The 20,664-nt window shown below is 55.5% G+C and overlaps 6 protein-coding genes across 6 annotated transcripts in view; 5 read left to right on the top strand and 1 right to left on the bottom strand.

Annotated features, from left to right (window-relative positions):
* Positions 1-510: 510 nt before the first annotated feature.
* On the top strand, positions 511-822 carry TRAVEDRAFT_24155 (uncharacterized protein; the record flags this gene model as incomplete). The annotated part of the gene is made up of 1 exon (XM_008045791.1): positions 511-822. One exon carries the CDS (start codon positions 511-513, stop codon positions 820-822), a length of 312 nt encoding a protein of 103 aa, XP_008043982.1.
* Positions 823-1,758: 936 nt separating this feature from the next.
* TRAVEDRAFT_24154 (uncharacterized protein) lies at positions 1,759-2,533 on the top strand (the record flags this gene model as incomplete). Its single annotated transcript, XM_008045790.1, has 3 exons — positions 1,759-1,847; positions 1,907-2,134; positions 2,188-2,533. The coding sequence occupies 3 exons, from the start codon at positions 1,759-1,761 to the stop codon at positions 2,531-2,533; spliced, it is 663 nt and encodes a 220-aa protein (XP_008043981.1).
* Positions 2,534-2,839: 306 nt separating this feature from the next.
* On the top strand, positions 2,840-4,653 carry TRAVEDRAFT_53155 (uncharacterized protein; the record flags this gene model as incomplete). The annotated part of the gene is made up of 5 exons (XM_008046089.1): positions 2,840-2,923; positions 2,980-3,374; positions 3,425-3,644; positions 3,693-4,559; positions 4,615-4,653. The coding sequence occupies 5 exons, from the start codon at positions 2,840-2,842 to the stop codon at positions 4,651-4,653; spliced, it is 1,605 nt and encodes a 534-aa protein (XP_008044280.1).
* Positions 4,654-4,904: 251 nt separating this feature from the next.
* TRAVEDRAFT_134555 (uncharacterized protein) lies at positions 4,905-5,462 on the bottom strand (the record flags this gene model as incomplete). The annotated part of the gene is made up of 3 exons (XM_008046088.1): positions 4,905-5,081; positions 5,177-5,322; positions 5,381-5,462. The coding sequence occupies 3 exons, from the start codon at positions 5,460-5,462 to the stop codon at positions 4,905-4,907; spliced, it is 405 nt and encodes a 134-aa protein (XP_008044279.1).
* Positions 5,463-5,937: 475 nt separating this feature from the next.
* On the top strand, positions 5,938-7,102 carry TRAVEDRAFT_24152 (DUF367-domain-containing protein; the record flags this gene model as incomplete). Its single annotated transcript, XM_008045789.1, has 6 exons — positions 5,938-5,943; positions 6,000-6,106; positions 6,175-6,311; positions 6,365-6,527; positions 6,614-6,726; positions 6,987-7,102. The coding sequence occupies 6 exons, from the start codon at positions 5,938-5,940 to the stop codon at positions 7,100-7,102; spliced, it is 642 nt and encodes a 213-aa protein (XP_008043980.1).
* Positions 7,103-11,621: 4,519 nt separating this feature from the next.
* Positions 11,622-20,664, top strand: part of TRAVEDRAFT_134842 (uncharacterized protein) — a gene marked incomplete at both ends in the record, with an annotated part of 16,404 nt that continues 7,361 nt past the window's right edge. Inside the window, 36 exons of the mRNA XM_008046087.1 lie at positions 11,622-12,007; positions 12,070-12,094; positions 12,146-12,464; positions 12,521-13,146; positions 13,216-13,345; positions 13,404-13,619; positions 13,680-13,727; positions 13,784-13,942; positions 14,003-14,137; positions 14,190-14,568; positions 14,631-14,713; positions 14,767-14,940; positions 14,994-15,032; positions 15,081-15,309; positions 15,396-15,570; positions 15,624-15,878; positions 15,932-16,542; positions 16,599-16,616; positions 16,707-16,764; positions 16,838-16,880; positions 16,933-17,480; positions 17,530-17,570; positions 17,625-17,719; positions 17,770-17,813; positions 17,869-17,969; positions 18,020-18,115; positions 18,173-18,219; positions 18,269-18,341; positions 18,390-18,631; positions 18,684-18,746; positions 18,798-19,057; positions 19,111-19,296; positions 19,351-19,600; positions 19,664-20,074; positions 20,125-20,213; positions 20,274-20,318. Coding sequence (XP_008044278.1) covers positions 11,622-12,007; positions 12,070-12,094; positions 12,146-12,464; positions 12,521-13,146; positions 13,216-13,345; positions 13,404-13,619; positions 13,680-13,727; positions 13,784-13,942; positions 14,003-14,137; positions 14,190-14,568; positions 14,631-14,713; positions 14,767-14,940; positions 14,994-15,032; positions 15,081-15,309; positions 15,396-15,570; positions 15,624-15,878; positions 15,932-16,542; positions 16,599-16,616; positions 16,707-16,764; positions 16,838-16,880; positions 16,933-17,480; positions 17,530-17,570; positions 17,625-17,719; positions 17,770-17,813; positions 17,869-17,969; positions 18,020-18,115; positions 18,173-18,219; positions 18,269-18,341; positions 18,390-18,631; positions 18,684-18,746; positions 18,798-19,057; positions 19,111-19,296; positions 19,351-19,600; positions 19,664-20,074; positions 20,125-20,213; positions 20,274-20,318 — 6,699 coding nt within the window. The remainder of the gene's footprint in view (positions 12,008-12,069; positions 12,095-12,145; positions 12,465-12,520; positions 13,147-13,215; positions 13,346-13,403; positions 13,620-13,679; positions 13,728-13,783; positions 13,943-14,002; positions 14,138-14,189; positions 14,569-14,630; positions 14,714-14,766; positions 14,941-14,993; positions 15,033-15,080; positions 15,310-15,395; positions 15,571-15,623; positions 15,879-15,931; positions 16,543-16,598; positions 16,617-16,706; positions 16,765-16,837; positions 16,881-16,932; positions 17,481-17,529; positions 17,571-17,624; positions 17,720-17,769; positions 17,814-17,868; positions 17,970-18,019; positions 18,116-18,172; positions 18,220-18,268; positions 18,342-18,389; positions 18,632-18,683; positions 18,747-18,797; positions 19,058-19,110; positions 19,297-19,350; positions 19,601-19,663; positions 20,075-20,124; positions 20,214-20,273; positions 20,319-20,664) is intronic.

Below are 20,664 nucleotides of genomic sequence, written 5' to 3'. Positions count from 1 at the left end.
ACACAAAGCCGGCATAGCGACATATGCGCACCCGAGCAGTGCACCCGTTCGTCGAGTTGTCGGGCGGCCGCGCGACGTGCGACGCAGCACTGGAGAAAGCCTGTGTATGTGACTGGGCGGTCGGTGCACGGGTGTTCTGCGTACTTGGAATACGTGTATCACGGATGGGTGAAGCTGGGACGCGTTCCGTGCGCCGCGACCCATCCGCGACCCGCGGCCCGCGTCCGCGGGTTTGTTACATTGCTGCATAGCCGGTTAAGCGAGTCACTGGAGTAGGCGGTCCTGCGTCATGGTGAGTCGAGGAGCTGTCGTCGTCTGGCTCTGCCCGTTCCGCAGCGGCGCTGCCTCGCTTGTACATAAGGAAGGTGAGGCAGGCCCCCAACTCCCAGTCAAATTCGCTTAACACTCTCATCTCTCCTGAAGCATCTCCTCTTTACCCTCTCGCATCCTCGCCACAGCTCGCTGGACATACCCCTCATCCCTCAACTACCCAACCCGACCACGCGCACCATGTCCCGCCTTGCCTTCGCGTCGCTCGCCTTTGTCCTCACTCTCGCGCTCTCCGCGTGCGCAGGACCCATTCCGCAGGACATAGTCTCTTCGACGCTTATTGCGCCCGCGACTGCGTCGACCGCAGCCGTGGATGACGCGCTTCCCCCTCCGGCCTTCACATTCGGTGAGCTCATGTCGCCAGCGTCCTGCCGGTCCTCCGCAATGACTAAACGCATCCCAACATTGGCAGCCCCGCGCCCAGCGTCTGACCCGCTCCCCTCGCAAACGCCCGGTACTCCCGCGAAGTTGGAGATGGACTGGCTCAGCTGAACGCGTCACGACCTGGCTCCGTTTCGTTGCCCTCGTCTCTGCGATACCCCGTCCGACATCTCAACCGACATGCTCTCTTTAAACGATTTTGGCGTCACCCCTTCAAGATCGCACCCGAATACCCTTTCCGCCCTCTTTCGAATTCTTGGACACGACCGCTGCGCACATCCGACCGCGTCAAGCCCGGACTACGCTCGTGGCTTATTTCTTGGTATATTTATCATGCTGAAAGTGTACCCAGCATCTCCCTGTATCCAGTACTCGCATCCTCCGCCCCACCACTTTCATACAACCAACCACTACCCTTCTACTTGCTTGGATTACTATCCTTCTGTTTCCGCCATATAGCTGTATCTGTACTCCCCATACCCCCCTATGTTTCATTCCGTGTAGTTTTAACTTGCATCCTTTCGTCGAACTTGGCTTCTCTGTTCGAATTTAGATGGACAGTGGCTTCATTACGTACATCTGATTCATTCCACTCCTTACTACTCCGCATACATACACCGCTCTTTACGCATTTCACTCCGCGTCGTTCCTTTAACCGCCTGTACTAGTGTTGGACACTCTTGGAAATTGCATGTATTTTTAGCGAAATTGTTCTTGGCTGAATCTCTCACAATTGCAATATTGTTGCCTATGGATTGCAGGAACATTAACGATAGAATGTTCCAAGCATTAGCGCCCGTTCCACATGGCGGCGGTGAGTATAAAATGACGTCATGAACGATCGAGCGCAACATCAATCACAAGCCGCCTCTCTCTTGGGGGACCCACATCCACTCAATTCCCCTACCAAATACAGCTTCAACTCCAACCACGACCATCGAAAGCACAACTACCAAAGTAACCCCCACGACGACTGCGACGACTGCGAGTGACACCACTAGTACTAGCACATTCACAGCGAACGTAAACTCACAACGCCCCCGAGACATGGAAGACCCCGCAAAGGAAATCGCGACGGTTGCTGGCCTCGTTACTGCCGCTATAAACCCCGAGATACAAAGAGCATCTGTACTGAAGTGCGCCCCTAGTTCCTGTTTCTAGACTTGAGCAGACTACTAACCAGAAATATGCGCAGGTATTACGCGCCGAATATTTCGTTCCGTCATCCTCTATGTGCGGTCAAGTCAGGACCCAATTCGCGCGACGCGATACTCTCAATTCTGCAGTGGTACCGCGTAATGTCACCAGTGATCTCGGTCCACGTCAACTCGGTGACATACGACGAGGAGAAACACTCCGCGTTCCTCGATATCACTCAAACGTTCCACATCCGGTGGTCCCCTCTTAACCCCGCACCTGCAAGGTGAGTAGTCCCTGATTTTCTTACACTTTCAACACTGATTCCGAGTGTCGCAGGCTGCTCGTACACCTCACGCTCCGCCCCGAGCCTTCGCCGACCGACCCGTCCAAGACAGTATACCTCATCGCCGAACACGAGGACTTCTACCACCCGGAGGACCTCGCTGCACTCATTATCCCTCCGCTTGTACCTCTCGTCCGCATTGGCCTTCAAGCGGCGACGTTCGCGTGCAAGGTGAACGCCAGGGTTTTTGGCGCGCTTGGATACTGGACCGCGAGTGACGGAGAAGGCGGCAAGGGTGTTCATCTGCAGCCGGAAGGAGAGCCGCTACCTGCGATCGGGGAAAATGAGGGCATCGAGTTGCAGGAGCGGCCGCAGCGAGGAGACAAGAAGCATGATTGAAACTTAAAGACTCGAGGACCGCAGGACAATGATTATATGTATCCGACTTGATTGTACGACCATTATTAATTACGACTAGGATGGTTTCCTTTGGCTATACCTGTAACCATAACATGACAATCCTCTTCTGTAAATGACTGCGACAGAAAAGGGAGGCCTTTAAGCTCCAGGTCCCGGCCCGGCTTACCGCCGAGAGGTTATGGTGATGCAATCCGGAAATTCGGAGGTGTTGATCCTTTCCCGTCTCTTACCACCAGCTGCACCACTCGCTCACCACCAGTTACTGCATAAAAGCGCCTATGGGAAATGCAGCTCACACTACTGCCGCCTGAGCTGCTCATCAATGTTCTCCTCGAGCTTGATCTCCGGAGCCTGGTCCGATGCCGGGAGGTGCGTTAGAGTTTAACTCCTCCCGCGCGAGCGTCATACTTAAAGCGCTATTCCAGGTATGTCGCCTTCTCAAGGACATCATGGACGCCGACGTGCGCACCCAATACAAGATCGAGCTCGCCGCGGCGGGGATGGAGGACGGCTCATCGAGCACCCTCACCTCGGCGGAGCGCTTGCGAGTGCTGAAGGCCCACCAGGAAGCCTGGGACAAGCTAGCCTGGACATCGCGTGAAGAGGTGCCCATGCACCAGGGAGGGGTGTGGGAGCTGTACGGAGGCGTGCTCGCGCAAGGGGACGGGTCGCGGACACTGGCGTTCAAGCAGCTGCCCTCAGCTATCCGGGGGATCGAGGAGCGCGAGTGGCGCATCGAGGACGTAGGGGTCAACATTCGCGACTTTGGTATGGACCCTGCGCAGGACCTGCTCGTTATCATTGAGAACCGGATGGAAACGTGAGCATACAAGCAGCACCTGTGTCGGTTTGAGCTGACGGGGCACGCAGCGCGGGGATGGCGTGCGCGGTACACCTCAAATCTCTCGCGACAGGTGAACCTCACCCCGCCGCACCGCGTCCAGCTACGGTCTCGCACATCCCAACGAGAGGTCGCTACTCGTATACTATCCAGGTCTGTGACGACCGTATCGCAATTCTCATGACGAGCGGAGACGAAGACCACTCCGAGCTGCTCATGTGGAACTGGAAGACGGGTATTCGTCGCTTGGTATGATTATTCCGTGCCCCCAATGACGCTCGCTAACCGCAATCCCAGCACCTCACCGGTTCCGACCTATCGTCCTTTGCATTCCTCACTTCCAGGTACATGCTCCTCACCTCACTCCCAACCATGGAGCTAGACGACAATAACGTCTTCCACGGAGACGACCCCCGCCTACTCGTGATCGACCTCGAGCGCATGTCTGACCGGCACGAAATCGATTTCGGCGATCTCGATTATCTGTGCGCGTTCCACTACCCTCCGCTCGCGGACAACTTCGCGACCATCTCCATGTCCATCCGGTCCGACCCCGCACCGAACTGGAAGCCATCGCCATCGCTCAAAGTCCCTTTCCATGTCGCGCGCCAGGACCGCCTGTTCGTAATCACTCTCTGGGTCGTCGAGGGCAACATGCACATTATGCCGTTCATCTCCCTCGTCCCGTCTACGACATTCATGAATAGCATTCGCACAATCGCTCCCGAAGAGACTGGCCGCGTATTCGAGTGGTCAGAGTGGGGCCCCGCCGGGTCGCGCCTCATCCCTGCACCGCCCACGCACACGTCGGTATGGGTATGCTACGTGTACGGGATGATGTTCGCGATGTCTATCCGGCAGGGCTCGCAGCGTATCATCCTCGCACTCGACTTCAACCCACACAGCGTCGGACGCGTGCTCGCGCGTGAGGCCCGCGAGGCCGCGGAGAATCCGGAAATGACGGCAGAGGAGCGCGCAGCCGTTCAGGAGAGCGCGACTTCCGTCACGGACGAGCGGGTGTTCCGCCCTGTGAACATCTTCAGGGAGGAGGTGAAGACGGCGCTACCGCACGTCATGCGCAAGACGCGGCCGTTCAGCGCAGAGGGCGAGGGGCACTTCGACGCGGTGATGGTCAGCGAGGACTCGCTCGTGATGGTGTCTAGTGTGAGTCGTGCGCAACTCATGATCCGAGATGTCGATGCTCACGGTGTCTTTACAGCAATCGCACATTCGAAAATACCGCATCTTGACGTTCTAAACTCACATTGGCGGAAGAATATGAAGTGTATCAAGAAGAAGTGTACCAAGTAGAACTGTTTTCATACGGCCAATCGTGTGTAGTGCAATGTGTAGCGCGACGGACGCCACGACGTCTCTGTTGGCAACTCAGTGTTTAACACACCTTCGCGGGGCAAGGTGTTACTATGTTGCATTAGACATGGGTAGAGTAGGGCAGAATCCAGATGAGGGGAGCACGCTTGTTGCACGAAAGAAAGGAACGATATCTTTCTATTGCTGTGGTTGTGCGATGGCGTCCGCCTGGGGTGCATCGACCTGAGCGGGATCGAGCCGAGGAGCGATCTTGTAGAAGTGCTCGGGAGTGAGGCCCCCACGCGGGAGCTTGCCGTACAGCTCCTTCGTGAATGCGCGCGAGACGGGGACTGTGGTAGAGACGTAGGGCTTGAGCTGCGAGATACACCGAATTTGAGCAACCCAGGAAGGTGTGCAAACGTATATGCTGTCAGGAGGGTGTGTGCATGATGCGAGTTCAACAGACGCACCGACGAGCTCTGGATCTCCTCAATGGGCGGCGCCACGTAGAACCTGACCTGCTCATCCACCAAACGGTACTTCGCCTTCCCTCGGACGACGTGCTTTCCGGGTGCACCAGTGCGGTGGCCACCGGGGAGAAACGCTTGCCGCGTGCCTGTTGAAGTGGAATCTTCAGCCAACGAATACGTCATCAAATGCGCGGCGAGACGAACCCTTGTAAAAATCTTTGTTACCGCGCTTCGGCGTGAGTGCCCTCCGAGAGGCCTTGGACAGGCATGCTAGCGTCGGGAACATTTTGTGGTGGTGGTCGCGTGGAAAGCAGCGGGAGAGCAAGCGTCTACTGCTTTGCGCGGTAGGCGCCCATGCGCGTTCCATAGATTTAGACTTTGCCTCAGCGATCATCTTGTCTCTGCTTTCCCCCTGAGCCATCGCAATCCCAAAACCATTCTACTAGCTGTTGTCTTGGATCTACGCCTGAAGGATGGCAAAACCAACCAGAGGGAAGCGTGGCGGTCGTGCGGCTCTGAGAGGAGGCGGGCATGCGCAAAGAGGACGGGGACAGCGCCGGTTCGACGATGCAAGACCATCCTCCGCTCTGGGCGGCGTGGAGAGGCCTGAAAGTGCAGTGGACGATGATGACGAGAGCGGTGAAGGTAGTGGAAGTGACTCCGGTCAGTTCTCGCAGTGTGGCGGATAAAGAAGGGGGAACTGATGCTAGTGGCGGAGGGCAGAGTCGGAGGAGCAGGTAAACATCGAGGTACCGGTCGCGATGTGGGTAGGTCTTCAGAATAATTTACATGCTGAGCAAGCTTTTGCTGATGCATTTAGTAGGACTTCGACCATTGTGACCCTCGCCGCTGCTCAGGGAAGAAACTCGCGCGCCAGGGCCTCATACAGGATTTGCGAATCGGACAGAGGTTTCGCGGTGTTGTGATCTCGTGAGTGCTCGAGCATTTCATCATGCGAATATTTCTAAACGAAATGTGCTTTTGTGAATGCGAATTAGTCCAAAGGGGACGCAACCAGTGAGCCCCGCCGATCGCGACATTGTCGCACAGAGTGGACTGGCGGTAGTCGAATGCTCATGGGCACGGCTTGATGAGGTGCCCTTCAACAAGATCGCAAGTCCTAACGAACGTCTCCGTATGTATGTTGCGCATATTACCACCGTCGGTGTTCTCATTGTATGGCGGCAGTACCTTACCTTGTGGCCACGAACCCCGTGAACTACGGCAAGCCATGGAGGCTCAATTGCGTCGAGGCTCTCGCCGCTGCGTTTTACATCACAGGGTACGATTCGTACGCGGAGCGCCTGCTTAGCGGTTTTGGATGGGGCCACTCGTTCTATGAAGTGAACAAGTGCGTACCTCGTCGGGCTTGACATGTCCTCTTCTTGTTCCTTCAAAAGTTACTGCTGATGAGGCATCTTTGCGAACTTCGCACAGACACATGTTGGAGAAATACAAGACCTGCGAGAATGCAGAGGCGGTAAGCGCTATGCAAGAGGAGATTCTTGCTGAGCTGGAGAAGAGCTACGATGAGTCAAGGAGGACATCAGGTGAGCCGTCTCCACTCCGCCCACTGCAAGAGGACTGTGTGAAAACAGGCTTTCCCTGCTAAACATACCCGAACCTCATGATATCCGTGCCAGTGTCATATGTTTCTCATGGGATGACGCCGTGATCGAGGCTAATTGACGTATGCGTGAGCGTGTACGAAACTTCTGGTGTCCCGTCCGCCCATGAATCACCGTTCACCGAAATTGGACTGCCGAGCGTAATAGCTGATGTGTTTTAGTAGGCACTCACGATGGGGCAGACGGCGAGGACCTCTTAGTTCCGAACCCAAACCACCATCACCCTCCAGAAAGCTCCAGCGAAGAAGAGGACGAGTCTGAAGAGGACGGTCCAGGCAATGCCGATGAAGCAAAGTAACCCAACGGACCCTCGAACGATCTCCGAGCGTCCGTTGTTCCGGCCACTGCTCCCGTGCGCGAAGTCCGCAGACTTCGCTCTCACTCAACCTCGTGCTCTCACATCGAACAATCATTCACGCTACTCTAGTCCTCCGGCACCTGTTTTTCGCTCTATCGGTCGAGGTCGGCGCTACCCGACCTCCAATCACGCTCAATGCTCGCTATACCTTTCCTCCCGCCGCTCAGTCGACCTCTCTCGGTGATCGTCGGATTCGCCCCGGCAACATCCCTGGCCACCTCTGCGTCCCTATGGGCCGTGTTTGTAAGTTCAATGTGCAACAAGAAGCCCGCCAAAGAAACAAATGTTTTGATATATCCACTTGTATCCGTATCACGCTCTCGTCGATATCACCGGTACCGCACCCCGCTATTCCCTAGCCTTAGGCCTGTGATTTCGCCCGCCGCCGCTCACCGGCAGTTGAACCGTTCCGATCTCGTCGCGTATGTCGCGTTCGAACGTGGATTCGATCGATATCCATACGTACACCGTACGGTCTCGGTATTTGAATGGAAATCTTGCTAACAGGATAGCGCGTATATAGCACTCACTCCCGTGAAATTCATCCCCTCCATCCTCTTTGTTTTCCTCTAGGGTGTTCCTGAAGACTCCGCGTAATTATGGAACTCGTCCTGCGCTGCCGTATTCGAAGCTCTGCGTCTGCACCCGCACGGTGTTCTCACGCATTTCTGCATCTATTTGGACACGGTGAGTTCTCCGTCAGGTCGGGTCGGCCTCCACTTCCGCCACTCCATGCGTATGCCGGTCACCCATGACCTCCCTGAAATGAATGCTAAGGGTACGCGCTCGCGTGGTGGTGTTGTGTAGACTGATCGGGAGGTAGACGTCGGAGGATATGTCTATGGTGAGCTTCCAATCGTCCATGTTCATAGTTCAGCCTCATTTTTGCAACCAACAGGATGAGATCAAGTATATATGCTTGCATACGTGCGATGACATTCCCGTCCACCGTCGGCGGCACCCCTCCGAGTTGCCTTTCTATATCCGCTGCAAGCGTTCACACCCATGCCAACTCCAACGTCCGAACATCTTCCAAATCCACCGTCACTCCGCGCGCTCCGCCGAAGGCTTCTAGTTTCCATCCATGTTTTCCACAAAGGCGCGCCACACTGCACCCGCACGACCACTCTCACGCGAGGCCGCTTCTGCCGATTGCACGTTCTAGGCCAGCGACCACCGCTACGGTGATCCGGGATCGGACTTGCTCAAACGGACAGTGCTGGGTTGGCTGCTGTACCAGCCGGGTTGCTGCTTCCAGAAGTGCTAGGGCTTACTGCGACGTGACTAGTGTCGGGAACAACACTAACTCGACGTCGGCCTCGGAGCGAACTTGGTTCAATGACACACCGGTCCTTGGGTGCCTCGCCCTTGCGTCATCCTCCCACTCGCTCTGGACTTGCAGCTATGAGCCTCTTGCGCCTTTCTATAGCACTCTCCCGGGTGGCGAGGTGTTCGCCATGATCTGCACCCGAATTCCACCACGCGCTTCGAATCGTACGCTCTTCGCCTTCTCCTGCCCCTCGAGAGGCTGCCTTTTTCGATGGCGCGCATCACGAACAAGCTCTCCATTCTCCCGCCCGCAGTCACTGCTGTTCCGGACGTTGGGATTGGTTTCCGTCCATTCACTTGCTAGTAGCGGCGTCTGGAGCTCGGTCTGACGTGCGTCTGCTGGCTCTCCCCTCCGCCGCGGGGTACAAACTTAGACAAGCTCAACATTCACTTGGCGGCTGTTGTGTTGCCTATTTCTGGACCCGCCATGCTTACATCAATATCAGCGTAAGGTCGTCTCTGGCACATTCGCCTGCTCTTTCGCGCTCGAAATACTGTACTTGCCCGACCAATCCGGCGGGGGGTCTGGGGTGTGACCGCGAGTCCGGAAGCGGCGCAACCGCAAAAAGCGGCGCGCCCGGTCGCGTCTGTGACCACCCATATCTCAAAGCGGCGCGGCGGCCCCGCAGGGCCGCCAAAAATGCCGTTTTGGGGTGTGACCGGCCGCGAGATACGACCTGGAGCGGCGGGACCTCCTGTGACCCGGGACAACAGCCCAAATGCGGGGCGGCGGAGGTCGTTGTGACCTGTGACCCGCCGGATTGGTCGGGCAAGTACAGTATATCTCGACGTTCACGAAGGTACCGAGTTGTAAGAGTTTGATACGTCAATGTCTGGCTTCATCTTCCGTGACGATATCTCCAAGCGCCATCTTGTTCATCTGCGGAAAAATACTTGTGCCGAATCCTGCACGCTCGGTTGGTGGATTGCCCGTTGTCAGAGAGCAGGACCGCGTGTCCCTATGCTAAGGCGAGTACGTCGCTGCATGATTCCATATGACCTGTCGCTGAAACATGCTCACTGCACAGATGTGTCCTTGTCTTTAAGCTCGCAGAGTCTATTCGGGTCGCAAATCGCCGCAAGTATCATTCGTGCTCAGCAACGGTGGTAAATGGATTGAACCTCTGAACTTCAACGCCGGAGTCTTCCGTGTCAGTCGGTCGAATTTTGGAGCGCGCCAAAGACGTCACTAACGAAAGTCCTTTCATTCAGGGCACTGGCGGTGATAGCAGTGCGAATGACCAACGGGGTGACTTAACCGGCACTGTGGTTGCAACTGGATGACAGTGGCTGTCAGTGTCAATCGTTACGAGGCGCATCAGGTCGCCAGCGCCCCGTCCTGTGAACTGACATCGAAGGTATGACTTTTAAGACTCCTTGGCCACGGGGACTAATACAGGCGTCTAGCTGTAGGCCGATGAACGCTTGAGCTCCGCTCGCAACTTGTAGAACCGGAGCCCATTTCGAACGTTCGGCACCGGAGGCGCAGCGTCGAAGCCACAAGAGGAGGTCCCATGGGCATAAAAAGACGGTGAAGACGTCATGCGAGATCGCCGGGTCACCTTCTGAATCTGCAGTTAGGCTTATCCATTCGCGGTGGCGCCGATTCTGTGGACCCCCGGGGCACACGAGGCTCGCATGACCTCGTGGTGTGGGGAACCTGCCGCTCGATTTGGCCTATTCAGTCTCCCATCTGGCCCGCCGTCGGACCCCCATCCTCGTCTGAAGGACCTGTGGAGCAAATCCCGGTGCTCGTCTGACCTGCTAGCGTCGCGCGCCTTCACCAAGACGCCACCCCCGCGTTTTCGTCCAATGGCCAGCGGCAGGTTTCATTTTACCCCGCATCGATCGCGCAACATCGCGGAGAGCCCATCAGCCCACATTGATCCCGCGCTAAACGAATGTCTTCCAAATTGGGAAAGAATGTTTCCCATTGGATCATGTGGTCCCCGTTGCGAGGATGCGTCGTCTACTGCACCCGCGTGGAAAGAGGAAGCGCACGAAGTGAAGCTGATCCCTAGCTGTGTCATGAGAACCTCGGGACAGATTTTATGTCGCCGCTGGGCGTTCTGTAGCCGAGCGGCCTCTTCCCTCCACCTCCCCCAACGTCCGAAGACCCTCACCAAGAGGTGCGGCGACATCCTCCATGGCGGAATCCAGGAGAAATGGCGCTTTCCCGCCCTATGGACAGCAGGAGAACGTGGCACGGAATTCATTCACGAGTCCTGGTGAGTCGCGGTTCAATCCGACGCGTCGTGGGCCCGCTACGACGCGTGTTTTCCGGCCCTGTATTTCTCCCCTTCCCTTACCCCCTTCCAAGTTCCCTCGCCCCCACACATATTCGTAATCTTCTCAAGTTGCATCTGGGCACATTTGCTGTTGCGGGTCATCTATGGTGAACCGCTGACCGACCAACACTACATCCAATTTTATTGTTTCTTCCCTTTCTCTGTGCTCTTGAACGTACGGCCCCTTGGAAGCCTGCTGTTCGTCATCACGGCTTCCGGGTGGTGTCGCGTATCATGACCTGGTCGATTCTCACACATTGTCGCCTTGCCCTGTTCACGCGGCCATGCGAACCTCATCTTTCAGGAAGGGCGTCTTATTTGGCACGTCTTCCCAACGTCTCCATGTGAACTGGCACAGGATTAGCATTCCAGCCATGGACGTGTCCCCTGCGCCGTAACTGCTCCTGCAGCTGCGCGGCATATGGCGCATCTCAGGAAATATCCGAGATTCCCTGAAGCACGTCCATGAGGAATCCGTGGCTGCAAATAGCAGCGCTGCCGACCCTGCAGACGCCGGCGCCTGCAAGAACGGAAGAGCGGGTTTCCCGGTCGATCTTCCGAAGCCGGGCGTGAGGAATGCCTCCAGATCCCGCGCGTCGCTTTCCTGAGATGTCGATATACAAAGGAATGGGCGATATTCATATCCTCCCGTCCTTGCCCTCTCATCGCGTTTCAACGCGTGCTGCGTGCACTCTGCTACTTCAAAGTCCGGATAGCAGCGGCCGCACCTAGACACCCACCCGCTTCACATTCCTTCCATTTCTCCCTGCTTTCAGCCACCATTGTGACCTTCGCTGACTATGTTTGTCGAACGGTTCTCGGACACAGAAGACGACAGCCCTATGACCGCCCAGGCGCCAGCCACTGGCGCGAGCGTAGCGCAGACGACTCCCGCTGGAGTTCCCGTTAACCCGTTCGCCGACCCAGCCCCAGCGTCCGCCCCCTCGTCCACACCCGCAGGTGCAGTAGGTGCCGGGGCAGCAACGACCGCCGGCGCTGCCGCCGAAGAAGTACGGCCGGAGGATGTCCCCCGCACTGCGTCCGCGCCGAAACCACCGCTGTACAAGAGAAGGTGGTTCATCATCGCGAATATCGTCGGCTCGTGTCTCGGCATCGCGATCCTCTTCATTTTGCTGTACCCGGTGGTGCATGCCATCGCCCAGCATATCGTGAACGTGTCGGTACTGAACGTGGACCGGGTGGCTATCACGAGCCCGACGAATAATACGTGAGTGTTCGGCGTCTCTTCGCAGAACATTTCAGTGCTTACAAAAATGGGCTCTCGGTTAGCTTCGCATTGCGCATGGATGGATGGGTAAGTCCCGCTGGAGAAGCACCCGAGACGGAGACTAAATCTATGCTGCAGGTCTCGCACGCTGGCATCTTCTCCGCGAAAATTGACTTTCGGGAGCCGCTCTCTGTCGGATGGGTCAACAGCTCCGGCGACGTCGTACACCTTGGCTCGTTCCAAATGAACGAACTCACCGTCAAGTCAAAGCGCGCGTACATCAACCAGACAGTACCGTTCAACATCGAGCAGGAGGACGCGTTCGCGCAGTTCACGCAGACGATGATAACGCAGCAGAACTTCACCTGGAGGCTAACGAGCAACGAGCTCAGCGTGCAGGCGCTTAAGTTCCCGCGCGCGAATGGGCTGAACTTCAACAAGGACCTTACACTCAATGGTAAGTCGCGCTTGCTTGTCGACAGGCTTGCGGTAAAAGCTCAAGAGTTGCGCTAGGAATGAACAACTTCGATGAGAACATCGAGTTATTCGATTTCAAACTGCCAAGCGACGCTCCTGAGGGAGGTATCAACTTCATCGCAGTCACGGGGCTTAACAACCCGAGCCCATTCGACGTGAACCTCGGAACCGTGGTCTTCGACCTTCTATACCAGGGCGTGAACCTCGGCTCCGGCAGCAGCGCGAACACGACGATCGCCCCGGGCCCGAACAACATCACGCTCTCTGGGCGGCTCGTCCCACAGACCGATCCGAGCGCGCTGACCTCCATCTCCCAACTGTTTACTCAGTACCTGAACGGCGAACAGTCGGACGTCATCGCGCGCGGCCAGTCTTCGATCCAGAACGACGGAAGCGCGGTGTCGTGGCTGAGCGTCGGCCTGACCGCGTTGGACTTGCATGTGCCATTCAAGGCCGCCCAGGCGATCAACCCTATCAAGTCGATTAGCATCGGAGATATGGCGCTGGCGTTCAGCCCGCAGGCGCCGTGGGACCCGGTCGCGAACAGCAGGACGGTGCAAGCGGCGATGGAGTTGCCATTTGGGTTCAGTCTATCGATCGGCGAGATCCAAAACGCGTTCAATATCACGAGCGCGGGCGCGGTTGTTGCGGGGCTGTCAACGGTGAGTATATCTCTACTTGTATGTTGTGAAGCTACGTGGAGTCAAGGAGCTGACGCGCGAATCGCATAGCCTGCGGGGAGGTCGACGAGCGACATCAAAGTGATCAACTCGACGTTCACGCAAGGCACGATTGATATTACCATCGAGGACACTGCGCTGGACGTCCCTGACCCAAGCCGCCCTGTCTTCTCCAAATTCAGTACGTTCCCCGATGCCCCCGAAAGTCCCGGAAAGACCATTTTGACATTGTAACACAGACGCGAACCTGACAACGACGTCGCACACACCTTTCCAGCTGCAGGGTCATGCGCGCGCCATTGCGAACATGAATATCGGGCAGGTCACCCTGGATCCGATCAAGTTCGACGTGACGTCTGGTTTGCAGGGACTTCAGGGCTTGAACAACTTGGTGACCATTGGGGACGTGGACGTCATCGGCGGGACTCAGGATGCGATCCAGCTCGGGATCAACGGTGCGTATCTCGAGTGGAATGTTCAAGTGTGCACGCGGAGCTGACCTCAGAATGTGCTAGTGAGCATTGTCAACCCCTCCAACCTGAAACTCTCTACGGGAGACCTGGGTAAGCCATCCACTGATGTGGGGCGCGTGGCGCGTCTCAGTTCATTTCTTGGACAGTCTTGCAGCTATTCAGGGAAGATGCGCTGATGGGCACGACGCTCATGCCGAACCTTACACTCGAGATGGGCAACAATTCGGTCACGGCACAAGGTAGCTTCACGCCTAATCTGAGCCCACAAGGCATGCAGACCCTCGACGACTTCGTAGGCGGCACAGGTTCGTTTACCTGCTTGCGATCGCATGTAGAAGGGCACTGATCGGGTTCTTCTTGAATAGATGTTCGGGTCGCAATTGCAGGTTACGATAACAGCACGGTCATCACGTCACTCCTGCAAGCTTTCAAGGAGTTGAACATCAGCGCTGTGCTGCCTGCCCTCCAGACGAAGCTCCTCAACTCTGCGTCCCTCGAGGGTGCGTTTCTTTTTCGGACTTTCATGTTGACTTGTATCTAACGAACACGCAGTGCTCTCCACCACCGGCAGAGAGAACAACACGGCGCACGCAACGGTCTCCTTAGCGAACCCGTTCACTGCTGGACTTCTGATCACGCATGTTGCGTCCAACGTGTCCTTCCGTACTATCCACCTCGGGACGATTCAGACGCCGACGAACTTTTCGTCGCCGGGCAAGGCGACGAGCTCCTCGCCTATCCTTGATTTGGACTTGAACATGGATCCGCCATCGCTGTTCACGGTTACGCGCCTCCTCGCACAGGAGGCGGGTCTTGGCACGGAGCAACTGGACATGATCGTCGCACTGGGCGGATACCAATACTTGAACGTCGATGGTAGCGCGAGCAAGAGGGGAACGCAGCTCGATAGGAGGGTGGACAATGCTACCTTGTTCAAGTTAGTCCTCGCGTGGTAGATTTCCTTACTTGACGACCCTGACATTCACCTTCCAGGGGCTTCGATCTCCCGACTTATGTCGACCAGGCGTTCACGAAGTTGCACTCAAATGTGGTGCTCAGCGCGGGTGTCATGATCGGTATGTCGTGTTTCATCTCCTGAAGCGGTCAATTTTGCTGAAGAACACCTCAGGCGAGTACCCGACGACACTGCAGTACACGCAGACTGACGTCGAGACGAAGACGGACAAGAGTCTCAACAACATCCTACCGGTGTTGGCACAGCCTATTGTTCAGAAGATCGTATCAGGCTCGGTCTTGGGTATCGAAACGGTCATCATCAAGAACATCCAGGAGAAGTCTTTCGGTGCGCCCCTCATAGTGCAAGAACGTGTGGATATTTGCTAAAGCGTTACATAGGCACCTCGTTGAAGGGTTCGATAACCCAAGCCGGACCTTGTACGTTTGTCTCTTCTTATACAATAGCTGATTCTGACTTGGGAATAGTCGACGCCAAGATCTCTTTCCCGGCCGGGCTTACTATCGAGTGGAACGGCGCTCCAATTGGCAGTATCAATATGCCCGACATTGACATTGCGTCCGATGTGGGAGCCACGTTTGAGATTGATGCCAACTTCGAAGTTGCGGACGTGGACCACCTCACGAACTTCACGAAAGTGATGCTGACCGAGGAATCGTTCGACTGGATTATCTCCGGAAGTAACTTATCTGGTGCGTTTTACTTTGCCTGATGATTCGAATGTGCTGACTCTTTTCCCTAGTTGCCGCCATTGGTTCGTCATAGCTTCCAGGTAGCTGAAGTTGTACTAATACATGTCCAGGCATATCGGTTCCGGGTATCGAGCTTTCCAACAAGGGCGTGACGCTCAAGGGTATGAACAACCTCAAGAACGGTGTCCTCATCGAGACGTTCGACCTGCCCAACAACGACCCAGCTGGTGGAATTCACCTCACCCTCCAGACCAACGTGACCAACGTAAGTGCCCTCGAGACTGCACTGACTCGCAGCTGATATGTTCTGCGATCTAGCCATCTCAAGTCGGCGTCGAGCTCTCGTCTATCGCGTTCCAGAACTTCTTCGGGGATATTAACATCGGGCCAGTTGCCTCAATGAAGGGCTTCACGCTCGCACCACAGTCGACAGTAGCTCTGCCGCTCACTGGACGTCTCATCCCGCAGAGCGATCAGGCGGGGTTAGATGCCGTCTCCACAATCTTCAACCGCTTCATCCACGCTCAGGACAGCAACGTTACTGTGCGCGGCGACAGCGCTGGTCCCACCGACGTACGTTTTTCGTTTACATTTAGAAGTCACGAAGCTCACCGCGCGCTTGACAGGTGACATGGCTCAACGAGGGCATCAAGAGTCTCGAGGTACAGACAGTCCTGCCGAACCGCGGCCAGCTCGAAATCATCAAGAGCATCAGCCTGAACGAACTGGATCTTCGCTTCAGCGAAGATACAGCCTTCGGCCCTGCTACGAGTAGCGACGATACCACTGCGGCCTTCACGCTTCCGTTCGACTTCCCGATTAACATCGTCGCACTCGAGCAGAATATCACAGTCGGTACCGGCGGCAACGACTTCGCTCAGCTCATTATCCCCAAGGGACCGAGTACGACCGAGGTCGAACAGCGAATCATCCACCTCAACTTTTCGAATGTACCGTTTGCCGTACTCGATGGGCAGGACGATACTTTCGAACAGTTCCTCTCCACCACGGCAACATCGAAGGCGGCACAGATGCAGCTGGCGGGCGTAGCGAACACCGATGCCGATACAGCGGTTGGGCTGCTTAGCCTGTCGGACATCGCATTCTCCGTCACGACGTCAATTGCGGGTTTGCAGGGCCTGAATACCCGACCTGCGCTAGTCTCGACCCTCGACGTGAACCGTGGCTTTGCGGATCACCTCCTGATTAAGGCGAACAGCTCGTTGTTCAACCCTAGGTAAGTGTCCGTCCCCTGGTCAGTACGCAGTAACGCTGACGAGCTCGGCACTGCAGTAATATCACTCTTGGCAAGTTTGTCCTATATACTTACCACATCGCGTTGCTAACTGTGACGTTGAAAAGGCTCCGGAGGCATCGCATTCTCTTTGTTGTTCCAGTGAGTGGATCATACTCTCTCCGTACGCCATATCCTGATGTCGATGTAGGAACGATGTGGTCGGTGAAGCAGATCTGGTACGTGAATAGCGAAGCTGTTAGTGCGGAATATGCGTGACCTATCCGCCGACTTTCAGAGCAACCTGGTCATCATTCCTGGAAACGCAAGCTACGCCATCGGTACGTGTGCCTTGCTTCTAGTTGTAAAGATATATACTGATCATGCTTGCAGATGTGCTGTACAAGCCTCAGGGTAGCGCCGTCGCGTCGGGTCAGAAAATGCTCGAGAACTACCTGCAAGGCGTGGTTTCGGCGACGACAATTCAAGGATCGACCGATTCTACCCCGATAGAGTCGTTGCAGCTCGCTATGTCGAACATTCGCCTCTCACCTGTGAACATACCTGCGCTGCACCAGAACCTCATCACCACGGCTTCGCTCATCTTCCCCACGGATATCGTGAAGACCGGCATCGCGCAGACGTCTTTCTCGTTGGACAATCCCTTCACCGCGAGCATTAATTTGCTCGAGGTCACTGCGACTGCGACTTTCGGCTCGCTTACCCTCGGCAAGATCGATCACGTCGACCGGTCCAATTCGCCGATTCATGCGGATGGCCACAACAAGATCGAGTCTCCTCAGCTCCCGTTTGAGTTCAATATGGACCCGGTAACGATCATTCAACTGTTGCTCCAGGGCGCGAAGAACAACAACGTCGACCTCGGCCCCTTGCCGGACTTGTTCAAGATCGTTACGAGCAATCCGGGGGCGAATACCCCCGTAGGCATACCTTTTGCAGTACGACAATATGTGCTTACATTATATCCAGATCGTTGCTACCGTCGACACGAACAAGGCCACCTGCGATAGGTGCGTTCAAGTGTCAATTCCATGACTGTACCTCTATTAACAAGTTGCATGTAGTGGCAACCAGTTCGATGTTGACGACGCCATTCTGAACGCCCTCAAGAACCTGCAGGTTGCGCTCGACATCGATAGCTCGGTCAAGATTGACGATTGTACGTTCGATTGTATCACCAGCAAGGCTTTACGCTAACGGTGCGTGCAGTTGCCACGAACCTTGCGTTCAAACAGTCCAACGTCACCGCAATCGTAAGCGTCACTGCCGTTCGCTGTCAACGCATTTTTGACGCTGCTGTATCTATAGACCGATCGGACTGCGTTATACCTCATTGGTGTAGTGGCACCACCGATCGTTCAGAGCCTTGTGGACCAGGCAAATCTGACGTTTGATGCCGCTAACATCACGTACGTTTCCGACACAATTGTTAGCGTGGACGAGAATTGACATCCCGCAGGAACCTTTCGGATGGTGGCTTCGACCTGTCTTTGAAGGGGGCATTAACGGGCACAGGTCCGTTGGACGCCGAGATCACTTTTGTGGACCCCGTCACGTATGTACATGACATCACGGTATGTTCTCTACCTGGTATGCTGAGATTATCCCGCAGAGTGACATGGAATGGCAATGACATCGCGTCAATCGCCCTTCCTCCTGGTGAGTGTATATCAAGCTTCGCCACGGTGTATGCTTACACGCCTTCTAGTATGCGCGGGTGCAAATGCTGGAGTTCCTAATTACGAGACAAATGCTCGTCTAACGATCACTGATTCGGACAAGTGAGTGGCAGTCCCTGCTTTCCGGCGTCAGTGACTGACCTTCCGAAGGTTCACGGATTTCGCTACCTTCTTGCTGCATAACCCGAGCTTCGAGTGGACCATCCATACTGACAAGCTCCGCGTCACGGCACTGGGAACAATCTTTGATAATGTATCGCTCAGCAAGTCAATATCGTTCAAGGCCTTCAACAACCTCCCCGGTGTCGCTATCAGTAATTTCAAGCTACCATCTGACGACCCCGCTGGAGGAATCCATATCGAGACCGAATCCGTGATTCCTTCTCAGTCTCGTGAGTCGTTTCAAGATGTGCTGCATGATCAGATATTCACTGCAATTTGCAGAACTCGGTATCGATTTGGGAACAGTGAACTTCGAGGCATCCTTCCAGGGTACCACCATCGGACGTGAGTTTGATAGCCGTGTTGCGCGAGTTCATTCTCTAAGCCTTCGAGTAGCGCTTTCTGGAAGCAATCTCTTCCTCGCACCTATGGCCGACACGACCCTCCATCTTTCGGGTCGTATGGTCCCACAGAGCGGCGACGACTTGAACACCATGGGACAGCTGTTCTCGGACTTTCTTGCCGGAAAGAACCAATCACTCAGCGTTCAAGGTGAATCCGTGCAGCCTACCGGCTCAGACGGTCCAGTGCAGTGGCTGAGCACGGCATTCAAGACCGTCACCCTGAACGTGACACTGCCGGGCGAGACGTTCGAGGTAAGCCTCTTGGAGTATAATTGGGCTACCGCCTTAACCCTGACGGTTTGTAGATCATTCAATCGATCGAGATGTCCGACCTTGAGCTCGTCATGACTGAGCAAGACCAGGCGTTTGCCCCTGGTGCAAGCTCTCAGCATGTCCTTGCCCAGTATAAAAACCCCTTCGGGTTTTCTTTGCAAGTCATTGAAGGAGCCGAGGATATCACGTTGGCAACCGGGGGCACGGATGTCGCCGAGGTAAAAGAGAGTGGTTTACATATCGATCTGCTTGCGCTAAATACGATCCGACAGCTCAAATTACCGCAATCCGCCCAGGAGGGGGGCGTCTCAACGGGCAATGTCGCTCCGCTCATCATCACATTCCAAAACCAGACCCTCCAGTCGAAGAACGACGGCGCATTCAGCCAATTCTTTGCCGCGGTCACCGACACTTCCGGAGCGGACTTCGAGCTCAAGGGAACTGCGGATGTCGTCGCCCGTACGACCATTGGTGATGTCCCAATCTCGGGCATTCCTTTCAACGTCTCCACGAGTTTGAAAGGTACGCTACGCTGTTCTCCACGCGCTTCATAATGTACTTCAATTAATGCACCATATTCGTCAGGTATCAACGCCTTCGACAAAAGGGCGTCTCTCGCCAACGTGTCTATCACCGGAAGCGGTAGTGACAGCCGCGGCGCTTTCGTCAAGGCGCCGCTCACTACTACGCTGGAAAACCCTTCAAACATCTCGCTACAGAGCGTCGACGTGTCCTTCCCAGTCACGTTCAAAGGCGTCACACTCGGCCGCGCTGCGATCGACACCCTTGATCTTGTCCCCGGCGAGAACACGATCGCGACGGAGTTCCACTACGCTCCGGCGGACGCAAACGACACCGTCGCGCAATCATTCCTGACGGAGTTCCTGCAGACCGATGACAGCATCTCTCTGACTATCCAGGGCGACTCGGACAGCTCTCCCTTCGCATCGCTGCAACCTGGGCTCGAGGGTGTGGAACTGACGACCAGTTTGAAGGGTACGTCACAATGTTTTACGCATATTAGAAGCCAGTCTAATCCCGCGCAGGACTGAGCGTTCCGCCGATCGTGGCGCATATCAACGCTTTCATCACTCTGGATACCCTCTTCGACAATTTCATCACGATTGACTTCGATGTACGTCTTTGATGCCGTTCTAGGCGTTTTCAAGGGTTACTAACTGCCATTGCTTCGCAGATCGCCAACCCGCTTGACACGGACATGGAGATTACGTTCACCCAAGTGGATTCCGGGCTCGACGGAATCACTTACTGATGAACTCTGAACCTGGAAGGCTGTAAGCCGCACAAAGAGAGGTCTTCAGTCTGTGAGAGAACGACTATGATTGCATAGTACTGTACCTGTAAGCCGCACAAAGAGAGGCTACAAGTACTAGTAAGTAAACATGTAAGGAAGCATAGGTAGTGTGGGACTTACTCTTCAGTCTGTGAGAGAACGACTGAAGAGCAGAGGCCTGCAGAGTCCTCCTTATATACTACTGGGGAGGACGATGAGTAAGCGTATAAGAAGAGAGCATGTGACGTCCAGAGGACGCTGACTGAGCGATGAGTAACGCTGAGTAAGGGAG

Source organism: Trametes versicolor (genome assembly GCF_000271585.1).
Source record: "Trametes versicolor FP-101664 SS1 unplaced genomic scaffold TRAVEscaffold_13, whole genome shotgun sequence".
In the NCBI taxonomy this organism is placed as follows: domain Eukaryota; kingdom Fungi; phylum Basidiomycota; class Agaricomycetes; order Polyporales; family Polyporaceae; genus Trametes; species Trametes versicolor.
Note: the sequence above shows the minus strand (reverse complement) of the source record. Positions and strands in the feature narration are given on the sequence as shown.